Source organism: Lissotriton helveticus, chromosome 3_1 (genome assembly GCF_964261635.1).
Source record: "Lissotriton helveticus chromosome 3_1, aLisHel1.1, whole genome shotgun sequence".
Classification (NCBI taxonomy): domain Eukaryota; kingdom Metazoa; phylum Chordata; class Amphibia; order Caudata; family Salamandridae; genus Lissotriton; species Lissotriton helveticus.
In genome coordinates this window covers 1,941,927,889-1,941,947,104 of record NC_136061.1, presented here as the reverse complement: position 1 = coordinate 1,941,947,104, position 19,216 = coordinate 1,941,927,889, and the positions used below count along the sequence as shown (strand labels likewise).

The 19,216-nt window shown below is 43.2% G+C and overlaps 1 protein-coding gene across 1 annotated transcript in view; it reads right to left on the bottom strand.

Annotated features, from left to right (window-relative positions):
• Positions 1 to 19,216, bottom strand: part of ITGA11 (integrin subunit alpha 11) — a 603,504-nt gene that overhangs the window by 126,141 nt on the left and 458,147 nt on the right. The window contains exon 20 of the mRNA XM_078683461.1: positions 7,347 to 7,554. Within this exon, the coding sequence (XP_078539587.1) occupies positions 7,347 to 7,554 (208 nt within the window). The remainder of the gene's footprint in view (positions 1 to 7,346; positions 7,555 to 19,216) is intronic.

Genomic DNA, 19,216 nt, shown 5'->3' with positions numbered 1-19,216 from the left:
TTTTCTTGTTTTCGTGTCTCTGTTTCCCTGCTTAGTTTTCGTGTTTTTCTTGTTTTCATGGCTCTGTTTCCCTGCTTGGTTTTCGTGGTTTTCTTGTTTTCGTGCCTCTGGTTCCCTGCTTGTGACCCGATTTTCGTGCCTCTGTTTCCCTGCTTGTGACCCGGTTTTTGTGCCTCTGTTTCCCTGCTTGGTTTTCGTGGTTTTCTTCTTTTCGTGCCTTTGTTTCCCTGCTTGGTTTTCGTGGTTTTCTTGTTTTCGTGCCTCTGTTTCCCTGCTTGGTTTTCGTGGTTTTCTTGTTTTCGTGCCTCTTGTTCCCTGCTTGTGAACCGGTCTCCGTGCCTTTGTTTCCCTGTTTGTGACCCGGTTTTCGTGCCTCTGTTTCCCTGCTTGTTATTTATCTGAGTGGTGAAGATGAGCCCAAAGAGGGTGACAACCTCCAAATTAGTATGAGTTCTGACCATGCCAAAGGCCAATCATGTGCATCACCTGTACCCTATGATTGGCACACTTCATTATGACGTAGTTCCACTTTAAATAATGGCAAATGGGCATGCAAGGCAACATTTTGGAGGAGGAAAGTGGGAGATTTAAAAAAAAAAAATAATTGGAAGAATATATTTCTCCCATTGACTTCTATTGAAGGCAATTTCAGGCGTGGGAAAGTCAAAATTAAGTAATTTGTGGCTTCAAAAATCGGGAGTTTGCCGCTTGAATCGGGTCTATATTAGCATGTATGACAAGGGTACATTTTCTATTATGCATATTTACAAATATAGAATTGCCTTTTGGTTTAGCAGTTGCATCGCATCGGGGTCATTTCACCCAACAATGCCCTTGTACCACTAAGCATTGCACTGCAGCTGACTCGTGTGATAAAGTTTCGGTTTCCTTTCTCACTCTTTTAGTCTTGTTTCCTGCCTACCAGCTGTACAGAAACTGCCGGAAAGGAGGAGCCTGATTATTAGATGCCTTCAGCGGTACCAGCGCCCTGGTGACAGCTCCAGTAGTATCGGGGGCTGTGGGGGGCGCTGCCCTAAGTCTCTACGGAAATATCAGATATAAGAACGAGGGCTCACTTTCGATTCTTTCCAGTGCGCTCAAGGAAAGCACCACAGCCACTGACTCTGCTCCAGAGGTGAGCTTGCGCCCATCTCCTGCCTGACCAGCTCTCCATCGAGCTTGTGCCGCTCTCCACAGAGCTTGCGCCCATCCTGCCAGACCCTCTCTCCACAAACCTCGCGCTCATGTCCTGTTAGACCCGCTCTCCACAGAGCTCGCGCCCATCTCCTGTTAGTCCCGCTCTCCACAGAGCTTGCGCCCATCTACTGTTAGACCCGCTCTGCACATCGGGGTCCTGCACCACCTGCTCAAGAACAGTGACAGTCGTGAGAAGTCTCCCAACCGCGCCACCTTTGCAATGTCTGAGCAGCAGAAACGCAACCTGGAGAGGGTCAGCAGCTACACAGAGAAGATCGTCATACCGAGGCATGTTCTAGGCTTCCTCACACCGTGGCTGCCACAAGGTGAGTTGCTACTGTTAGTTGGTGCATCCAGCAGCATACTTAGAATGAGGAAAACGTCTTGTGTGTGGCTCGCTGTGTGTGTGTGTGTGGCTGGCTGTGTGTGTGTGGCTGGCTGTGTGTGTGTGGCTCGCTGTGTGTGTGTGTGTGTGTGTGGCTCGCTGTGTGTGTGTGTGGCTTGCTGTGTGTGTGTGGCTCACTGTGTGTGTGTGGCTCGCTGTGTGTGTGTGTGCCTCTGTGTGTGTGTGTGTGGCTCTGTGTGTGTGTGTGTGTGTGGCTCTGTGTGTGTGTGTGGCTCTGTGTGTGTGTGTGGCTCTGTGTGTGTGTGTGTGTGGCTCTGTGTGTGTGTGTGTGGCTCTGTGTGTGTGGCTCTGTGTGTGTGTGTGTGTGTGTGGCTCTGTGTGTGTGGTTCTGTGTGAGTGTGTGTGGCTCTGTGTGAGGCTCTGTGTGTGTGTGTGGCTCTGTGTGTGTGTGTGGTTAGGTGTGTGTGTGTGTGTGTGTGTGTGTGTGTGTCTCGCTGTGTGTGTGTGGCACGTTTTTAGCTGCAATGGCGGCCTTCTAAGCATTTCCGGCTGAGATGACGTTGTACTTGAGTTGTGGGTACCCCTCTAATGCTAACCTCGGGCTTTTGTGAGCTAGGGAACATAAATGATTGAACCAACCAGGTTTAATGATCAAGGACATGTATGCGTTGTTAGTGTTAATGACATAAAATCACTTAGGGCCAGATGTAGGAAGGCCTTTACCGGTCGGTAACGGCCGATTTCGGCCGTTACCGACCGGTATTTGGGTTTTGAAATGTAGGGGACAATTTATTTACAGAATCGGTATATTTACCGATTCGGTAAATTTACAGAGTCGGTAAAATACCGAATCGGTAAATATACCGATTCTGTAAATCAATATGTAGGTGGCACTGTAATCAGTGCCACAGGCCCTTACCGAATCGTTATTTACCATGGAATACTATTCCATGGTAAATAACGAATTCCAGTGTACATGCACATCTGTGCATGTACACCTGTGCCATGTGGCACACAGACATGCCCTAAGGGCATGTCTGTGTGTCACATGGCACACAAGCCCGAAACAGGGGTGCAACAGGGTGTCAAAGTGACACCCTGTCCCCCTTGTAAAATCGGTATTTTTACCGGATCTGTAATTACCGAATCGGTATCTGCCATTGAATCCTATGGGCTTCAAGGTCCATAGGAATCAATGACAAATACCGATTCTGTAACGGTAAATACCGATTCCTACCGAATCGGTAAAAATTACCGAATATTTACCTACATCTCATTTACCGATTCATGAATACCGATTCGGTAAAATTCGGTATTTATGAATCGGTAAATGAGATTTACCTACATCTAAGCCTTAGAGAGGTTTATGCTGAATAATATCTATTGGATCTCCCTCTTGCTGTGAGCTCAGCGTGAATGACTGTTGGATTTTCTTCACAAAATCATTTTCAAATTGGTCCTTGTCCACCTGATCCTAGTTAATTCGACCCCCTCCCTCCATTATTAGTGTATTCAATGACCCTGTTTGAAACCTGTATGTCCTTATCGGCAAGATCCAAGTGCGGGTATAATGTGAGTGGGCTGTGGTCAATAATGCACCTTATCACTACCTCATAATTCATCAAAATAGAGACCAAGTCAGATAAAAGCATTATATAGTCAATAACGCTGCAAGTACCAATGCCATTGAAAGTCGGGGGCAAATTAATAGTAGGGGACTTGTAGTCCTGTGCAAAGATCAAATCTTTAGACAGAATTATCCTGTTCAAAGTCCTGCGCAAAGATCAACTCTTTAGACAGAATTATGCTGTTCAAAGCGTCCCCATATAGGGTATGCCTCCAGTGTGTACTCGTTAAGTCTGTGTTATCCTGTAACCTACAGGTCGCTGCAGTTTTAGGAGTGCAGATACGAATGTTAGAATCCCCATCCACAGGATCCAAGTCTCCCTATTCTGTTAGGCCTCCAATTTCAGCAGATATTCCTCCGGCTCATCAGGATCCATAGTCATCGATGAGTCAAAAATATTGTGATAAAAGTTTATCTACTCGAATTCATAAGATTTTTTAAGCTTGAGGAGTAGTATTTGATAGTTAGGACTGGAATGCAATTCCTGCATAACAAGTCTAGTAAGTTTGACTGAGACAAATAGAGCCAAACCACCCTTGGCCCTGCCTGCAGTTGTAGGGCTACCAAATGTGGTGTGCCCCTTTATATACTGTGGTTCGCTATCCCAAGTCTCCTGGCAGCAAACGATGTCATAATGATTAACCAAGTGCACCAAGTAAGGATTATACAATTTTGTCCGAAGGCCCGCCACATTTCGAGAGATGGCTTTAAAGTCTGACAGTGCGGTAGGGAGCACAGTACTAACATGGAGATTGACCATACACAAGGTACAACCCTCTAGCGCGGCAGAAGCCTTAGAGGGGGAGCCTGGTGGTCAATCCATCTGATCCAAAGATGAAAGGCTTCAAATATGTTGGTGACTGGCAGAATGCTTGATGGATTCACATTAGTGCCACGTGGTTCGGTGTCAGAACCCTGAGATCTCAGGAACCTTGTAGATGTGGCAGATGGGCCATATAAAAAAGTCTAAACGGTGTGCTTTAATATTTTCATTTAGGTTAATTAGTGAATATAGACAATGTAGCATCGCCCGGGTATAGACAATGTAGCATCGCCCGGCTTAAAGAGGGATTTGAAAGTTGATGATAATGCAGTCCCCTGCAGAGGCCTTTGCCCGCTTACCAATCCAGGTAACTCTTCTTGCAAATAATATCTAGGCAAACAGATTACATATCCAGACACAGTTATCCTGAGCCAATGGACAACTTTGTTTAGTAAAGATGCATGATCTTCTGTATAAGGGTGCTCAACTTTGGGGCCAACACAAAAATATAAAGTGTACATTTTGGCGGGATTTGAGGGCGGATGGCAACATCTTCATTCAGGTTACTATAGCGAAGCTGTACGTAGCGCTCAGGTTGCAAAACCTCCCTCTGAACTTCTAGACGGCCTAATCCACTTTGCGGCATGTGTTCATCTGAGCCCCTGGTGTGTCATTGCCCACACATGGACCTGCATTAATATATAAGTTTACAGTGGCTACACAGGCTGGGGGCTGTAGCTATGAATGACCACAAGAGTTCCTGGGCTAATCACTGCAAGCTAAGGTCTGGATAGATTAGAATTGCTTTTTGGTGCTTCGATGCAAAGTGAGATCTCTCAAACTGGCATCCAGCCTGGCCTCAACTCGTCCTATCGCAGTCAATCACTCCCATCACTGAGGACAAATAGTTTGTAGTAGACTTTGTTGTTGTATTTTTTTTCCTTGCGCAATCTACATGTGAGTTGCCCTTTCGTTTCCCCATTATATTACACGTGGTAAACAAATCTCAAAAAAGAAACTGGAAAAAGGCTAGTACATCGGTGTGCCCTGATTAAAGTCCAGCAAAAGGGACCAAGAGATGAGGCCCAGTCCAGCCTCGCTGGTCACGGACATGCCCGCTCTTCTGCCAGGCACACGCCTGGGCATGTCCCATGCCTTGGGAGATGCAGTCCAGTTTAATGGCCCACCTGGCTCAACCCTTCTCAGCTGTTGTGGCATTATGGTGGTGTGTGGGCTTGGTGATCCTGTGTGGCCATGAGGCATCTGCTAAAATATAAATATATATATATATATACACAACGTACAAAGCACTCTCGTTGAGAACGCCCTCACGATCCACATAACCTCTTCAAATGGGGACGACAGTAGCATCGGCACACAGTTTTCATCAAGAATCCCTGGACAAATGTGTTTCGGGTTCCAGTACCCTTGTTCACTGGCCCCTTCAAACAAAACACAGCCACACAATGTAAGGGAAACATCTGCTTTTATTGATAGTTCAGCCCTATTGGGCGTGTATTCCCACTCCGATGGGCGCAGCCGCAAGGCCTTCTGGTATTAGCAGTCCTTACAATAATAAAGACCCCTGTGGGTTGTGCTGAGGTTTACAATAAAAGTTCTTTAAAAACCCCAGTGGGTTGATGTTGACACGCATGCTAGTGTATGCTGACTATAATGAAGTCTCTCATTTTCGAGTGTGGTCCGTCCTGACTTCAGCGCCTCACATCCTGGCTGACGCTGCAGGTCCGCGTTTAAGCAGCGGTTCGTTCTCGCGACTGGGATCAGCCGATACATATTCAACATACAAAGCACCCTCGTTGAGAACGCCCTCACGATCCACATAACCTCTTCAAATGGGGACGACAGCAGCCTCGGCACACAGTTTTCATCAAGAATCCGTGGCCAAACGCGTTTCGGGTTCCTGCACCCTTGTTCACTGGCCCCTTCAAAATGAGAGACTTCATAAGGGGCCAGTGAACAAGGGTGCAGGAACCCGAAACGCGTTTGGCCAGGGATTCTTGATGAAAACTGTGTGCCGAGGCTGCTGTCGTCCCCATTTGAAGAGGTTATGTGGATCGTGAGGGTGTTCTCAACAAGGGTGCTTTGTATGTTGGATATGTAGCGGCTGATCCCAGTCGCGAGAACAAACCGCTGCTTAAACGCGGACCTGCAGCGTCAGCCAGGATGTGAGGCGCTGAAGTCAGGACGGACCGCACTCGAAAATGAGAGACTTCATTATAGTCAGCATACTCTAGCATGCGTGTCAACATCAACCCACTGTGATTTTTAAATAACTTTTATTGGAAAGCTCAGCACAACCCACAGGGGTCTTTATTATTGTAAGGACTGCTAATACCAGAAGGCCTTGCGGCTGATGCCCATCGGAGCGGGAATACACGCCCAATAGGGCTGAACTATCAATAAAAGCAGGTGTTTCCCTTACATTGTGTGGCAGTGTTTCATTTGAAGAGGCCAGTGAACAAGAGTGTAGGAACCCGAAACGCGTTTGGCCAGGGATTCTTGATGAAAACTGTGTGCCGAGGCTGCTGTCGTCCCCATTTGAAGAGGTTATGTGGATCGTGAGGGTGTTTTCAACGAGGGTGCTCTGTACTTTGGAGATATATATATATATATATATATATATACACACATATATATATATGTATATGTATATATATATATATATATATACATATACATATACACACACACACACACACCTACACCTATATACAATAATTGTAGAATTCAGGGGTTCCTAACTACCCCGAAAACTGGCAAGGTAACCGCACCTCCCAATAGGTATACACATCCTCCTAATGAGATAAATAGGAAAGGCGTTTTTGTCAGTGCTGCACATTGGCTTATGCCCTCGAATAGTCTTAGAGAGCATGTTGTAGAGTGATACCAAGCTTACTTTTCAATATAAAAAAATGAGCGTCAAGTACATTTTAGAAATTAAAAAAAACCTAATCTAAGTTCTCTGAAAAACAGTTACTCTGCAGAGAACCATGCAAAAAACTAGTTATGATCTCCTACACACTGATTGCTGATAGAAAAGTTATGACATATGTTGCGGGCCAAACGTATACACTTTACATATGACCTAGTGAGCACACGATGGTTCAGGTAGACTCCTCCAGTTTTATCTTAGGTAGAATAATTAGTATAAAGGAGTGATTGCATGACTGTGGGTGGATGCTAATTCTGGATTGGAGAAACCTATTATGCTCTGTGGAGATCTCACTTTATGGGGGAGGTGGGAACATAGAGGGCATTCCATGTTTTCAGAGGTTCTTCTAGATAAAGGGGCTTTTTATTTTATGAAGGTCTCAACTTTTATAGATCTTACTTCCTAGTTCAGAAGCTAGCCTTGGTATGCAGGAAGGTCACCAATTTTCTGTAAGTCATACCTTCTGGATGAGGCTGGCAAATTGCAGGTTCCTAGAGTAGGTGATGTTGAGCACAGTGTTGTAGGCATTCTCTCCTTTGTTCTCCAGTGTGGCCTCAATGGCAATTCGCCTCCTTGTGCTTTCAATGATGAAGACAGAAGTGTCGAAGGATGCTGTGTAAGTGGCACAGTCTGACGTGGACCTCCGCATGACTGTTCGGCAGTACTCCCTGCAAGAAAATATGGGACTTTGTCTATTACAAGATAAAGAACCTGGGTAGCTCGGCTCAGGGTCTAGGTATGATGGGAACAGATTAGGATGCAGGTCACAGCATGTGAGTCTGGAGTACATAGACCATGCATATCATATACACAAAGTAACTAAAAACCGTCATAGCACACAGATTAAATTCCTCTTTCATGCTATGCTACCAACTGTTGTAACTGTGTATGTGCTGTTGTGTGAGAGCGGTGAAAGAGATGACTATCTCATAACAGCATATCCTGTTTATTTTAATTTTAGAGTTTCTTGTAGTGCTGCTAGTCCCCGAATAGGGACAGAGCACCTTATAACAAAGGTTGATACATAGGATAAGAACTTGCACAACATCTGTGAACAGAAGAGGTATAACATAATATGTGTGATAGGGAGGCAAATCCAAACTATCATTAATATTTATTATTATGTGTACTTATAAAGCGCTACTGAAACCTGAGAAGGCTTCCTGGTCCTGGCTACTTGAAACATCAGTAAAGAAACTGTGAGAGGACTGAGGCTACTACCTGTAAAGCCAGGCTGTGAGGGTTTTTATGAAGGCAAAATGATAGTAGGTAGTTGAAAGAGTGGACGGTCGGTTATTCCAGAGCTGAACCACCGGCACTGAGAAAGCTCTGCCGCCTACTCGAGCTTTATTGAATTAAGGGACCTTCAATAGGGTGTCATTGTTAGAGGGACAGGACGTTGCACTTTATTTGAAAGAAAACATAGTCCTACTGTTTAGAACACCCATGAGGCAAGCATAAGGACTTAATTGAAATTCACATGGGCACTGGGAGTCAATGGAGCGAGTCCACAGTTGCTGCGGTAGAGGCACAGGGCTAGCTTGGCCACGGCTGACTGGATCTGAGATAACTGCTTGATGAGATATATGAGAATATCTAAATTAGGGAATTTCCATAATTGAATCTGGTCTGAATGGCACTTTGTACTATTAACAGTTGCCACTGACAAGGGAGTCAAGGTAAACATTTCTGTAGAATCCTCATCAAAGAGAAGCAAGAGACAGAGGGACTGATTTAGATCTCAGCGGATGGGTTATTCCGTCACAAAGGTGATGGATATCCCATCCGCCGAAGTATAAATCCCATTATATCCTAAGGGATTTATAGTTTGGCAGACGGGATATCCGTTACCGTTGTGACAGGGTAACCCATCCGCCAAGATCTAAATCAGGCCCAGAGATTTTATTGACATGAGATGAGAGTGAAAGATCACACTCCATTTACACCAATAGATTACAAACTGAAGTTGACACCACTGGGGCAGAATTCTTCTCTAAGGTCCAGACTGTTGGTATAGTACACCTTTGGTTTCCTATATAGCAAAACATAACTTCGTTTTTTTCACTGTAGAACTTAAATGAGTTGGCATTTAACCAGTTCGAAATGTCACACATACTATTGGAGAAAGAAGTTATTAGTGAATGAGTAGAGTGATCGAAAGTAAGGATCAACTGCATGTCATCCACATAGCTAACACATTTTAGGTCATGTGACTCTAAATTTGTGTTCTCCATCAATATAAGGTAGGGTACTTAAGAAATAGCTACAGTTGCAGTCTGTTGCAATTTAACACAGATATATATATTTCTCCAGTATTGTATCTTTTATAGATTCACATGCTTGAATCTTCCCCGGTGTCATGGTGGGAGTCCCACGGTAACAGTAACAAAAACCTGTTAAAGCATTAACATTAGACTCCATTGAAAAACACTAGTAATTAGTAGCCCATTCACATTGGATTATTACACCCAAACTTTAGCCAATCAGAGCAGAGACTCTGGAGCATTCATCCCCTGCAGAGCCACCATACCTCAGATTTCAAGCACAAGTGTAAATATAATAATAGAGATATGCAATTGGTGATCCTGAACGAGAGCGTCACATGTGAATCTGTAACAGATTACAATACTGGAGGGCCACAGTGTACAGGTAAGTAACTTGTTTTTTCTCCAGTATTGTATCTCTTATAGATTCACATGCTTGAATTAGAAGAGTAAGCAGTATCCAAAAGGCAACGGTGGTGGGTAAGGCGAACCATCTCACCATGTGACCCAAACTTAAATACTATGGTCGTCCGCCATAATAGGATGTATGTGGCCAGGCGCCTTTCCCTGGCGGCGATGCCGCAATAGAAAGGCTGGCGGGGTTTGGGGGCCCGTTGGGGGGGTGTCGCTGCACTGGGGGTAGCCATGGTACCCCCTACATTTCCATGCACAAGGTGGCAGGCATCAAGTGGTGCCTGCCACATTGTGCATGGAAATGCACAGTATGTGCTTTTTCAACACTGCGGCGGTGCTGCAGCCAGCAGCCCCGTCCGCAATGTTAAAATGCTGGATGCGGCCGCCACGGTAGCGGTCACATACTGATTTGGAGTGCGGGACCACCGCCGCCGCGGTCCCTTTTCAGCAAGGATGGTGGGCGGACTGTAGTCCGCCTGCCATCCTAATGACCCCCAAATTTAATTATGATAAATTCATTAGATTTGATTACTTATTAGTATTTATTTAACTTAGATTTTATAGTGTCAATTGTGGGAATTAATTTATTTTTAATTATTTAATTATTAATTGGTTGTTAATTTTTATTAATTCATTAATTGGTAATTATGTTAATTGTGGGGGGTTTTTAGGAGCCGGTTGTGAGTTTATAGGGAAATAGGGTGGGAAGTAATTTAATTATAAAAAATGATTTAATAATTTTTATTTATTAATATTTATTTAATTTAGATTTTATAATATTAATTTTGGGAATTAATTTATTATTAATTCATTATTACTTGGTTAATTATTATTAATTAATTGATAATTATGTTAATTGTATCATTTTTGTAGGTGCGGGTTGTGGTATTATAGGGAAATAGGGTAGGAAGTTATTTAATTTTAATACATTTAATTATAATTTTTATATATTAATATTTATTTAATTTATAATTTATAGTGTCAATTGTGGGACTTAATTTATTAATAATTATTTATCAATTGTTTGTTAGCTAATATTGATTAATGAATTCATTGGTAATTAATTATGTTAATTGTGTCATTTTTTAGGAATGCGTGGTGGGGTTGATAGGGGAATAGGGTGGGAAGTAATTTATTTGAAATTTATAAATAATTAATTGTTAAATATTGGTAATTGATTAATTAAAAATTAAATATGGCAATTGGGCAATGAATTTGAGATGTGAGTTGTGAGGTTTATAGTGGCAAAGGGTGGGAAGTAAATTATTTTCAAGTAATTAATAAGTTGTTGTTAATTGATGATAATTTAATAATGTAAAATTAGTAATGGAAATTGTGTAATGATTTTTAGGTGTGTGTTGTGGTTTTTATTGGGGTAGAGGGTGGAAAGTATTTTAGGTTTTATTAATTAATAATTAGTGGCTCATTATTATTCATTTATTAATTGATAAATATTTATGGTAATTGTTTAATTGTATTTTGTGTGTGGATTTTGGTTTTATAGGGGTAATGTTTGGTGAGTACATTAATTTCTAACTGTTTTATTTAGTTTTTTAATTAATATTTGTTTATTTGATAATTAATTATGTTAATTATGGAGGTACACTTTTTTAGAAATGTAGATTGTGTGTTGAGAGTTGTGTGGTGTGATAGGGTAGGAAAGAAAAAATATTAATTTTATGTAACAATTAATGTTTTTGTTTATAATTCATTTCTATTAAATATAGTTATTTGTTTGAAAATTATTTTTTACATTTGTATAAAATAATGTTTGTAGGTAATTTGTTAGATTTGTTTAACATTATAATATGTTTCTATCTTTTGGAATATTTTTAATATTTTTTTTGTTTTTAAAATGTTTAGTATTGTAGTTGATATTTTGTGTGTTTTTATTGACTTCGGTGGAAATATAATTTTTTACTCCTCTGCTATCTAACACTTTCCCTACTGTTGCACTCACTGGAGTGGGAATAGTAATTTGTACCCCTCCGCTATCCAACACTTTCCCTACTGTTGCACTCACTGGAGTGGAATAGTAAATCTTTCTCCTCTGCTATCCAACATTTTACCGACTGTTGCATTCACTGGGGTGGTAATTGTAATTTATGCCCCTCCGCTATCCAACACTTTCCCTACTGTTGCACTCACTGGAGTGGGAATGGTAATTTGTACCCCTCCGCTATCCAACACTTTCCCTAATGTTGTAGTAATTGGAATGGGAATAGTAATTTTTACCCCTACACTATCCCATACTTTCCCTACTGGTGCACTCACTGGAGTGGGAATAGTATTTTTTACCCTTCCGTTATCCAACACTTTCCCTACTGTTGCACTCACTGGAGTGGGAATAGCACATTTTCCCCCTACGGTACCCAACATTTTCCCTACTGTTGCACTCACTGAAGTGGGAATAGTAATATTTTCCCCTCCGCTATCCAACACGTTCCCTACTGTTGCACTCAATGGAGTGCAAAATGTAAGTTTAAAAAGTATTACATATTTTAATGTTTTAATTTAAAATATAATTTTTTTATTAGATTTTATGTTATAGGTGTATGTATATATATATATATTTTTTTTTTTGTAATTTTTATATATTTATAACATATTAAAATGATTAGTTTATTAATTATTTTGAAGTAAATACACATTTATATATTACTTTTTATATATGTATGTTTACACTTTTTAATTACATTTATTTATTATATTGTTAAAATGTACATTACATCTAAATAATTTTTTTAACGTTAATTTTATTATTTAATTAATTCAACTTCATTTTTTATATATAAAAAATGATATTTTGTACATCGATATTTCCTACATCTATATTATTTTTTTGATATTCTAGTCATTTACATTATAAAGAGGATGTCAATATTTTGGCAAAAATTATTTTTGTGTCGATATCTGTGTATGGGGATATTTTGGTCATCGATATTATATCAGTGATCCCCATCACCCAACAGGGAGACTAGCAGGCCTTGACAATCCTGTTCACAGGCAGAAGTCTTGCAGAACTTCCCGATCTCACACAGCCCATCTGGCTGCTTAGTAGATGAAAAAGTTTGGGGCCTCAACCTCTCTTTCTTGTAGTCCTCTTTCCAGACACCAAAATATGATTTTGGGTAGGCCTGGGCGGTGAACTTCCCTCCGTTCGCGGAGTCTTCTGCACTCCGCAGAGCTCGCGGAGTGCAGAAAACGCTCCTCCGCAATGTGCAGCGGAGTTTTTTTCCTCCACTTGCGATCGCGAACGGTAAGTTCGCGATCGCGGAGAGTAAGTGTGCAAGCGGGAACTGCCGCTCGGGTAGAATTTCTACCTGAGCGGCAGAAATACCAGCACAAACAGCAGTTCGCACTGCACTCTGCCACTCGCGGAACTTCGTGGAGTTTTTTTGCAACTTCGCTGAGTTCCGCGTAGCAAAACTCCACGAACTACGCCCAGGCCTGATTTTGGGTCTGATTCTTTGAAGTTTTATTTTGGGGTTCTGATTTTTTTTGTTGTGTACACTTCTTTCTCCTTGAAAGTATGTCTGTCACAGCAAGCACACTGATTGGCCCACAACACAATTAATGGGAGTGACCAGAGTTCTCACCTGGAAGTCAGCCACAATGATGTGTGCATCAAAATGTTAATCCCAGGCTCCCAGTCCTACTTTGTATGATTCCCTTAGTAGCCCCATCTCCTTCCTGAGATGTGCCCAGGCCCCTTCCTTGTGATCTGTCACTGAAACAAAGGGCAACCTTTTGAAGTGCAAAGGTAGAGTCCCTTCCTCCAGCGTGTTCCACCCAGCTCACATGAATGCCACAATACACAAATCTGTCTGGGGGGATTCCTCTTTACCTCATGTCTTCACCAAGCAGGCCTGGGCTTCCCAAAATAGAACCCTCGGTCCTCCATATAATGTACCATTGCAGGCACACTTGATCTCACTGTATGTAAATAGCACAGACACTGTCCGGCACTGTTCCTGTTAGAATAGACCTGTTTGCACTTACGCAGTGCCCTATGTAAGTTAGCATTCGCTGCACCATTTTCTTTTCAGGCACCATTTTAGGCTGTTCAAAACTGATCTTATTCAATTCCGAGAAATGCTCCCTCCTGAGTTTAGTTTCTGAAACTTTAGGTTTTGCTTCAGTAATCAGTACACTGTTCAGGTCAGCTCATAGCTATATCACTAGATAGAGGCCCTCTTCCACTTGTCTGGTGGTGGGCCCAGGATGGAACGACCTTGGCCTATGCCAGCTTGTGCAAGATATGAGCGCTGAAACCTTTTTTTCTGTATTGTACCAGGTTGTGCTATTTCAAAACACACACACTGCCAGAAAACACACTCACCATGTGCGCACTGAACAGCACTTCACCCATCATGTACTGTACTTCACACAAGCTCAAATACACCCAGTGCATGCTTAATGGTGCACGCAGTGCATAGCATTATATCTTTCATGTCATGTATTCCCTAATACAGAATATAGGCTATGCTCCATGGAAGGGACGAAGACATGGTGGACAGCCTAAAATGAATAAAGACAGGAAATAGAAAACTAACAAATGTGAGTTACACACCACAAAACCAATGCTAAGCAATGGGCGGAATGCATTCCTAGGTCAGCTTTCCGAATGTACACAAGATCTCTTTAGCAAACCAGACAGTTGGGCTGTCTGGTAGGCTTCCACCACATAAAAAATAGTGACAGACCGTGTGGCCATTTCTTGGTTCGGACTAGACCCGGGCCATGCCCCACGCTGAGGATAGTGATGAATCTTGCAGCTGCTTCGCATGTGTTGGGCCTGTGCGTCTTGCCTCGGCCTCTCCAAATGTATGTGTCTGCCTGAGTAAAATACTGGACTACTTGTAATTCATGATTGAACCAGGCAGGGCTCTAGTTGTTGCCAATGAAAATCCTCAGCTTCCATTCACCCACGCATCAGGCGAACGCAAACACATCTACGACAACGTGTGGTTCTTATTTAGGGGGACCAGAAAAAAATGGAGACTGTTCTGGTCCCTTCCAGCCCCTTGGCTATGACCTTGCGCTGCAGACGCTCTCGCGTTTGTGGAAGTTATTTTCTTGCTTTTGGGACACAAAGACAGAGCATGGTGTGAATTGCTTACATATGTCGGTAGCGTGAGCTAGAATGGAGACAAATAATGGAAAAAATCACAGAATCGGAAAAATTCAATTGGAAAACCTTCAATAATCTTCTGACAACTGTGGTGTTATGTTATAAAGGGACTTATAGAGTTTAACTATCTGACTGGCAGATGTGTGCGCCTCACGCATATGATTTAACCCTCTCAAAGCCATTTCACCACTACGTAAACATGCCCAAAATATGCTCGCTTTTGCATCAGAGACATATATGTTTTTAATGAAAGGATATTCCCAGTAAAATGTATGGTTATATGTGCATCCTTTTCTTGATATCATCGCTCATTCTGGAATCTTCATTTTTGGTGATGTCACACAGAGCGGAAATGGAAAACCACAAAACTTAATCTCCTTTCCCACCTTGCCTTTAAAGTTCTTTCTAAATTTCGGTGTGAAACACAATTTGCAATTCTGATGGACCCTTTGACTGTTACCGGGCCATCAGAATTCATGTGCCACTCGTAATCTGGAAAATCCAGTTAAATTTGAGTTGGGCCTGGGGACAGGGTCTGATTGAGAACAAAATTAGGCCCGGGCACTGAAGAAAAAAGTGGTCCACATTTGTGGACAATGACCTTTTATGAAACGTTGCTTAGTATCTGGAGTAAGTTTGGGAGACATAACAGATGAATTAAGCTTTCTGAGCTCGATTGGTCAGTAGCACTGGCCAAGACTAGACACACCATTATTCCAACGCAACTCACCCACAAGTCTCTTCTTCAGACCTATACATTTCTCCCCCTCGGGTGCCTGAATTTATTAGTCACTTATTGGTCTCCTAGTCTGTGCTCTACCCACCATCCCTCCCGGCCCCCCAAAAATCTCTGAATATACTGTATTATATGAGGCCATGAGTCCGAGAACCATGAGCATCCTTTGTGTCTGGAGACTTCTGTACACCCTCCAGCAACCATAGTTCTTCTTCTTTTGGTTATCACTCAGGAGCCTCTCTGCAAGCAATGTCATCGGGGATTGAATACAGCTTCGTACTTGATGTCTTTTTAGGTCGAGCGTAGCGATGAACCTCTTGTATACTTTAGTATACCTATATGCTTGAATATGTGGACACGAGTCGGACGCGCGCATTTTCCGTCTCGGATTTGGCCTTGTGAGCGCGCGTTTGCTGCTGGCATGAGCTGTGAGCGTGTACGGCGGCGTCAGCAGCGTCTGTTCTCGCGCTCCTGCTTTCACTTTTGAGACGCCACAAGAGCCTCTCGCAGGCACCTTCACTGCCGCCGATCTCTCCCCCACAGTGCTTGTTTTACGTCTCGCCCAGCGAACGCTATTGTCATCGTTTAGGTGCTGGAAGGGAGACAAACCATATGCACGCCGGGACAGGAGATGTGCACGCGCATGCACATCGCCTGTCCGGGCGCGCACATGGTTTATCTCCCTTCCAGCGCCAACAGCCTGTCCGAGCGTGCACATGTTCTGCGAGACGGAAGTATACTTCAAAATGCGAGTCATGGAGGAAATGTATTGATGTGCTTACTTTCTGCTTACGGGCGCATCGCGTACATTCACTTTCACCTCCCCCGTCGGCTCCACGGAGACAGATAGTTTCCATATTTTCCGAGTAGTGGTAAATGAAAGTCACGTACGCAGGCGCACCAAGGACGTGAATTCAGGCCACGCTTTCGCCCTTCTGACAGGTTCGCATTTTCACAGTTTAGGAATGTGTCAGCGCCAAACTCATGAGCAATCCGATTCTTTTTAATTAAACACATTTCTAAGAACATTACCTCACAGGCGTGTTGACTGAATGGATATTTAGAAAGGTGCACTCTTTGCCTTAAAAGCAATCGCAGGGTACGATCAAGGGTATGTTTTAACTATTGTGCCGGCTCTAATCCGGGCTTCAACGTTTGACCAAGATGTGTGATCCTGTGCAGGTAACTCATTCTGCCAATAGTGGATACTGAAAGGTCGAAATGGAGAGTCCTGAAATTGGTGAATACAATACCGTCAGTTATTTACAGCGCTTGGAAACAGCAGACCAGCGCTATAACACGCAGTAAACAAATTGTTTCCAGCTACCAGAAAGAGAGGAGCTTGTTGCAAACCCTATAGAAATATATACAAAATGTATCCACAATCGCCCTCTTTGCCTCAAAACCTGCAGAAGAGGGAAGCCCCAGATGTGCGGTTTCTTAAGGGATCAAAGGTAGGCGCGGTCTGGAACGGAACACCTTCACGCCACGCGCAGTCGATCACACGCCCCGTATTGTGTATAATATTCGTCCTGATGAAAGTGCGGGCGGATCTCCTTTCAGTGCAAAATATCACGCAAGCCTCTGCTTTCCCGCGCTGCTGTTTTCATGTGTGGCGCCAAAGAGCACACAGGGCAGTCGAGGGGGCTGTGTTCTCAAGGAAGAATATTGTCCAAAAGTGCCCCAATTGTTTGTTTTCACGCGTCCAGTGTTCGTCTTTATTTGAACCCGAAGGATTGAGACAGTGAGACTGGCCGGCCTGGGGGCTATAATGAAGCTGAATTGTTACATATTTGGTAATAATGAAGAGGTAATTGATCTAAGTGTTTAACACCTGTCGGCCAAGAGTTCCAATAAGGGCAACCTCAGCCTTTCATCTTTTCAAATCGGAACACTGAGCACCATTACTGCGTGTCAACCTGGCTCTTGCACATTCCAGGGCTTAGAATCGGTATAGCTCCTTCTTTAAACTATTTATTGGCAAAAAATCGAGTTATTCATGGCCACCGATGTTTGGGAAATTAAGTTGAGTGTTTTTGAAAATAATAAATACAAAAATTACTTATCCAGCCAATCTCCTAATTTGGTGTTGCACGAGTGAAAATAGGCAAATAAGCTAAAATGTAGGTAACTGACCGAAAGAAAATCAATAAGTGTTTTTGATATGCTTTTTTTGCACTCCCTTTTACCTAACGTGACTTGACAAATACCCTTTTTTCGTTTATACACAAAAACAGATTTTGTGTGAATCTGAACTGAAGACAGCAAGTGTCGGTCCCACATTAGCATATCACCACTAACATGTATGGAACCGACTTGCAATGTTTGTTTTGCCCTTAAGATGGGCTCAGCCATACAAAAAAGAAAACCACAAAAATTCACCATCTAGATTCATGAAACACGGTTTGGTGTAATTTCACTCTCTTAAGGGTGCACTTACAAATACGAAAACTCAGTTGGGGGGCACACAAGTTCAGGGCGAGGGCATTTTCTGGGTAGGCCATTTTCTTATAAAAAAGGTGAATACCTCAAAACTCGCTACTTTTTGGTATTTTTTATTGTTGGGAAAGACTTGATCTAAATCTGGAAAAACTGCAGGAATTCACTCAAAGGCCTTTCATTCTCTCAAAACCTCTTTCTTACTTGCTGTGTGTGCACCCCTTTTTCTCCATATCATATTTTTGACCCTCTCTCTGGTTCTTCCCGTTTCTCTCATACTCTACGTCTTTTCCTCTCCTTGGTGTATTTCAATCTACCTATGTCCTTCACTCAGTCTCTCTAATTTCCCTCTCTCTTTTCCCATCTTTCTCTCTGTGTACAAATCCCCCTCTTTCTCCCACTCCTGCTCCCCTGTGGGCTCTTTCTCCAATTATTTTTATACCTCTCATGCCCTTATTCCTCCTATCATTTTGTATCTCTCCTTGAAGTTTTATTTTGTTTTTCTTGTCTTGCAAACCTTCCCTTTTCCCCCCTGTCCTTTGAATTCTTTGTACTATACCTAATGTTATATTCTTATGTGTCCACATTATTGCTCTGCAGCAGACAGTAACGGAATATCCTGTGCCTCATGTTCCTGGAGGCAGCGTTTACACCAAAGGATAATCCATAGGTGGAATTTCCTTTACAATTTTATCGCCTTTAATGAAGGAAACTCCACTAGTCGATTGTACTCTACATTTAGGACAACCTCCTGGAATGCCAACAACATCTAAACTAAGACTTAGGGGGTCATTAGGATGGCGGACGGACTTCGCCCGCCCGCCATCCTGACGGGAAGTGGGACCGCCCACCATAAGGGAGGGGGTGCCGTGGGGGCCATTAGGATGTGCCCGCCACAGTGGCGGGCACATCCTGCATTTCTAGCATTGTGGCGGGCGGTGCTCTCACCACCGCCCGCCACAATGCTAGAAAGCATTTCAGCATTTGCATAAACAAAGCGGCAGGCAACGCGCGGTGCCTGCCGCTTTGTTCATGCAAATGTGGGTTGGGTACCACAGGTACCCCCACGTGTGCAGCCCCCTCCCCTCCTTCACTCTGGGGGCCCGCAGGGGGGCCCCAGAGTGAAGACCGCATGCCTTTGCCATGGAAAGGCATTGTAAAATGCCCATTGTAATATGGCTGGCGGTGTCTGATAGACACCACCACCATATTATTCCTTTTCTGCCCCAGCCGCAAGGCGACCGGGGCGGAAAAGCGGCGGACGGTCTTTCCGTCCGCCGAGGTCCCCCGCCATACTAATATGGCGGGGGGGAAGCAAGTAAGGATGTGGGCGGATTGCCCCC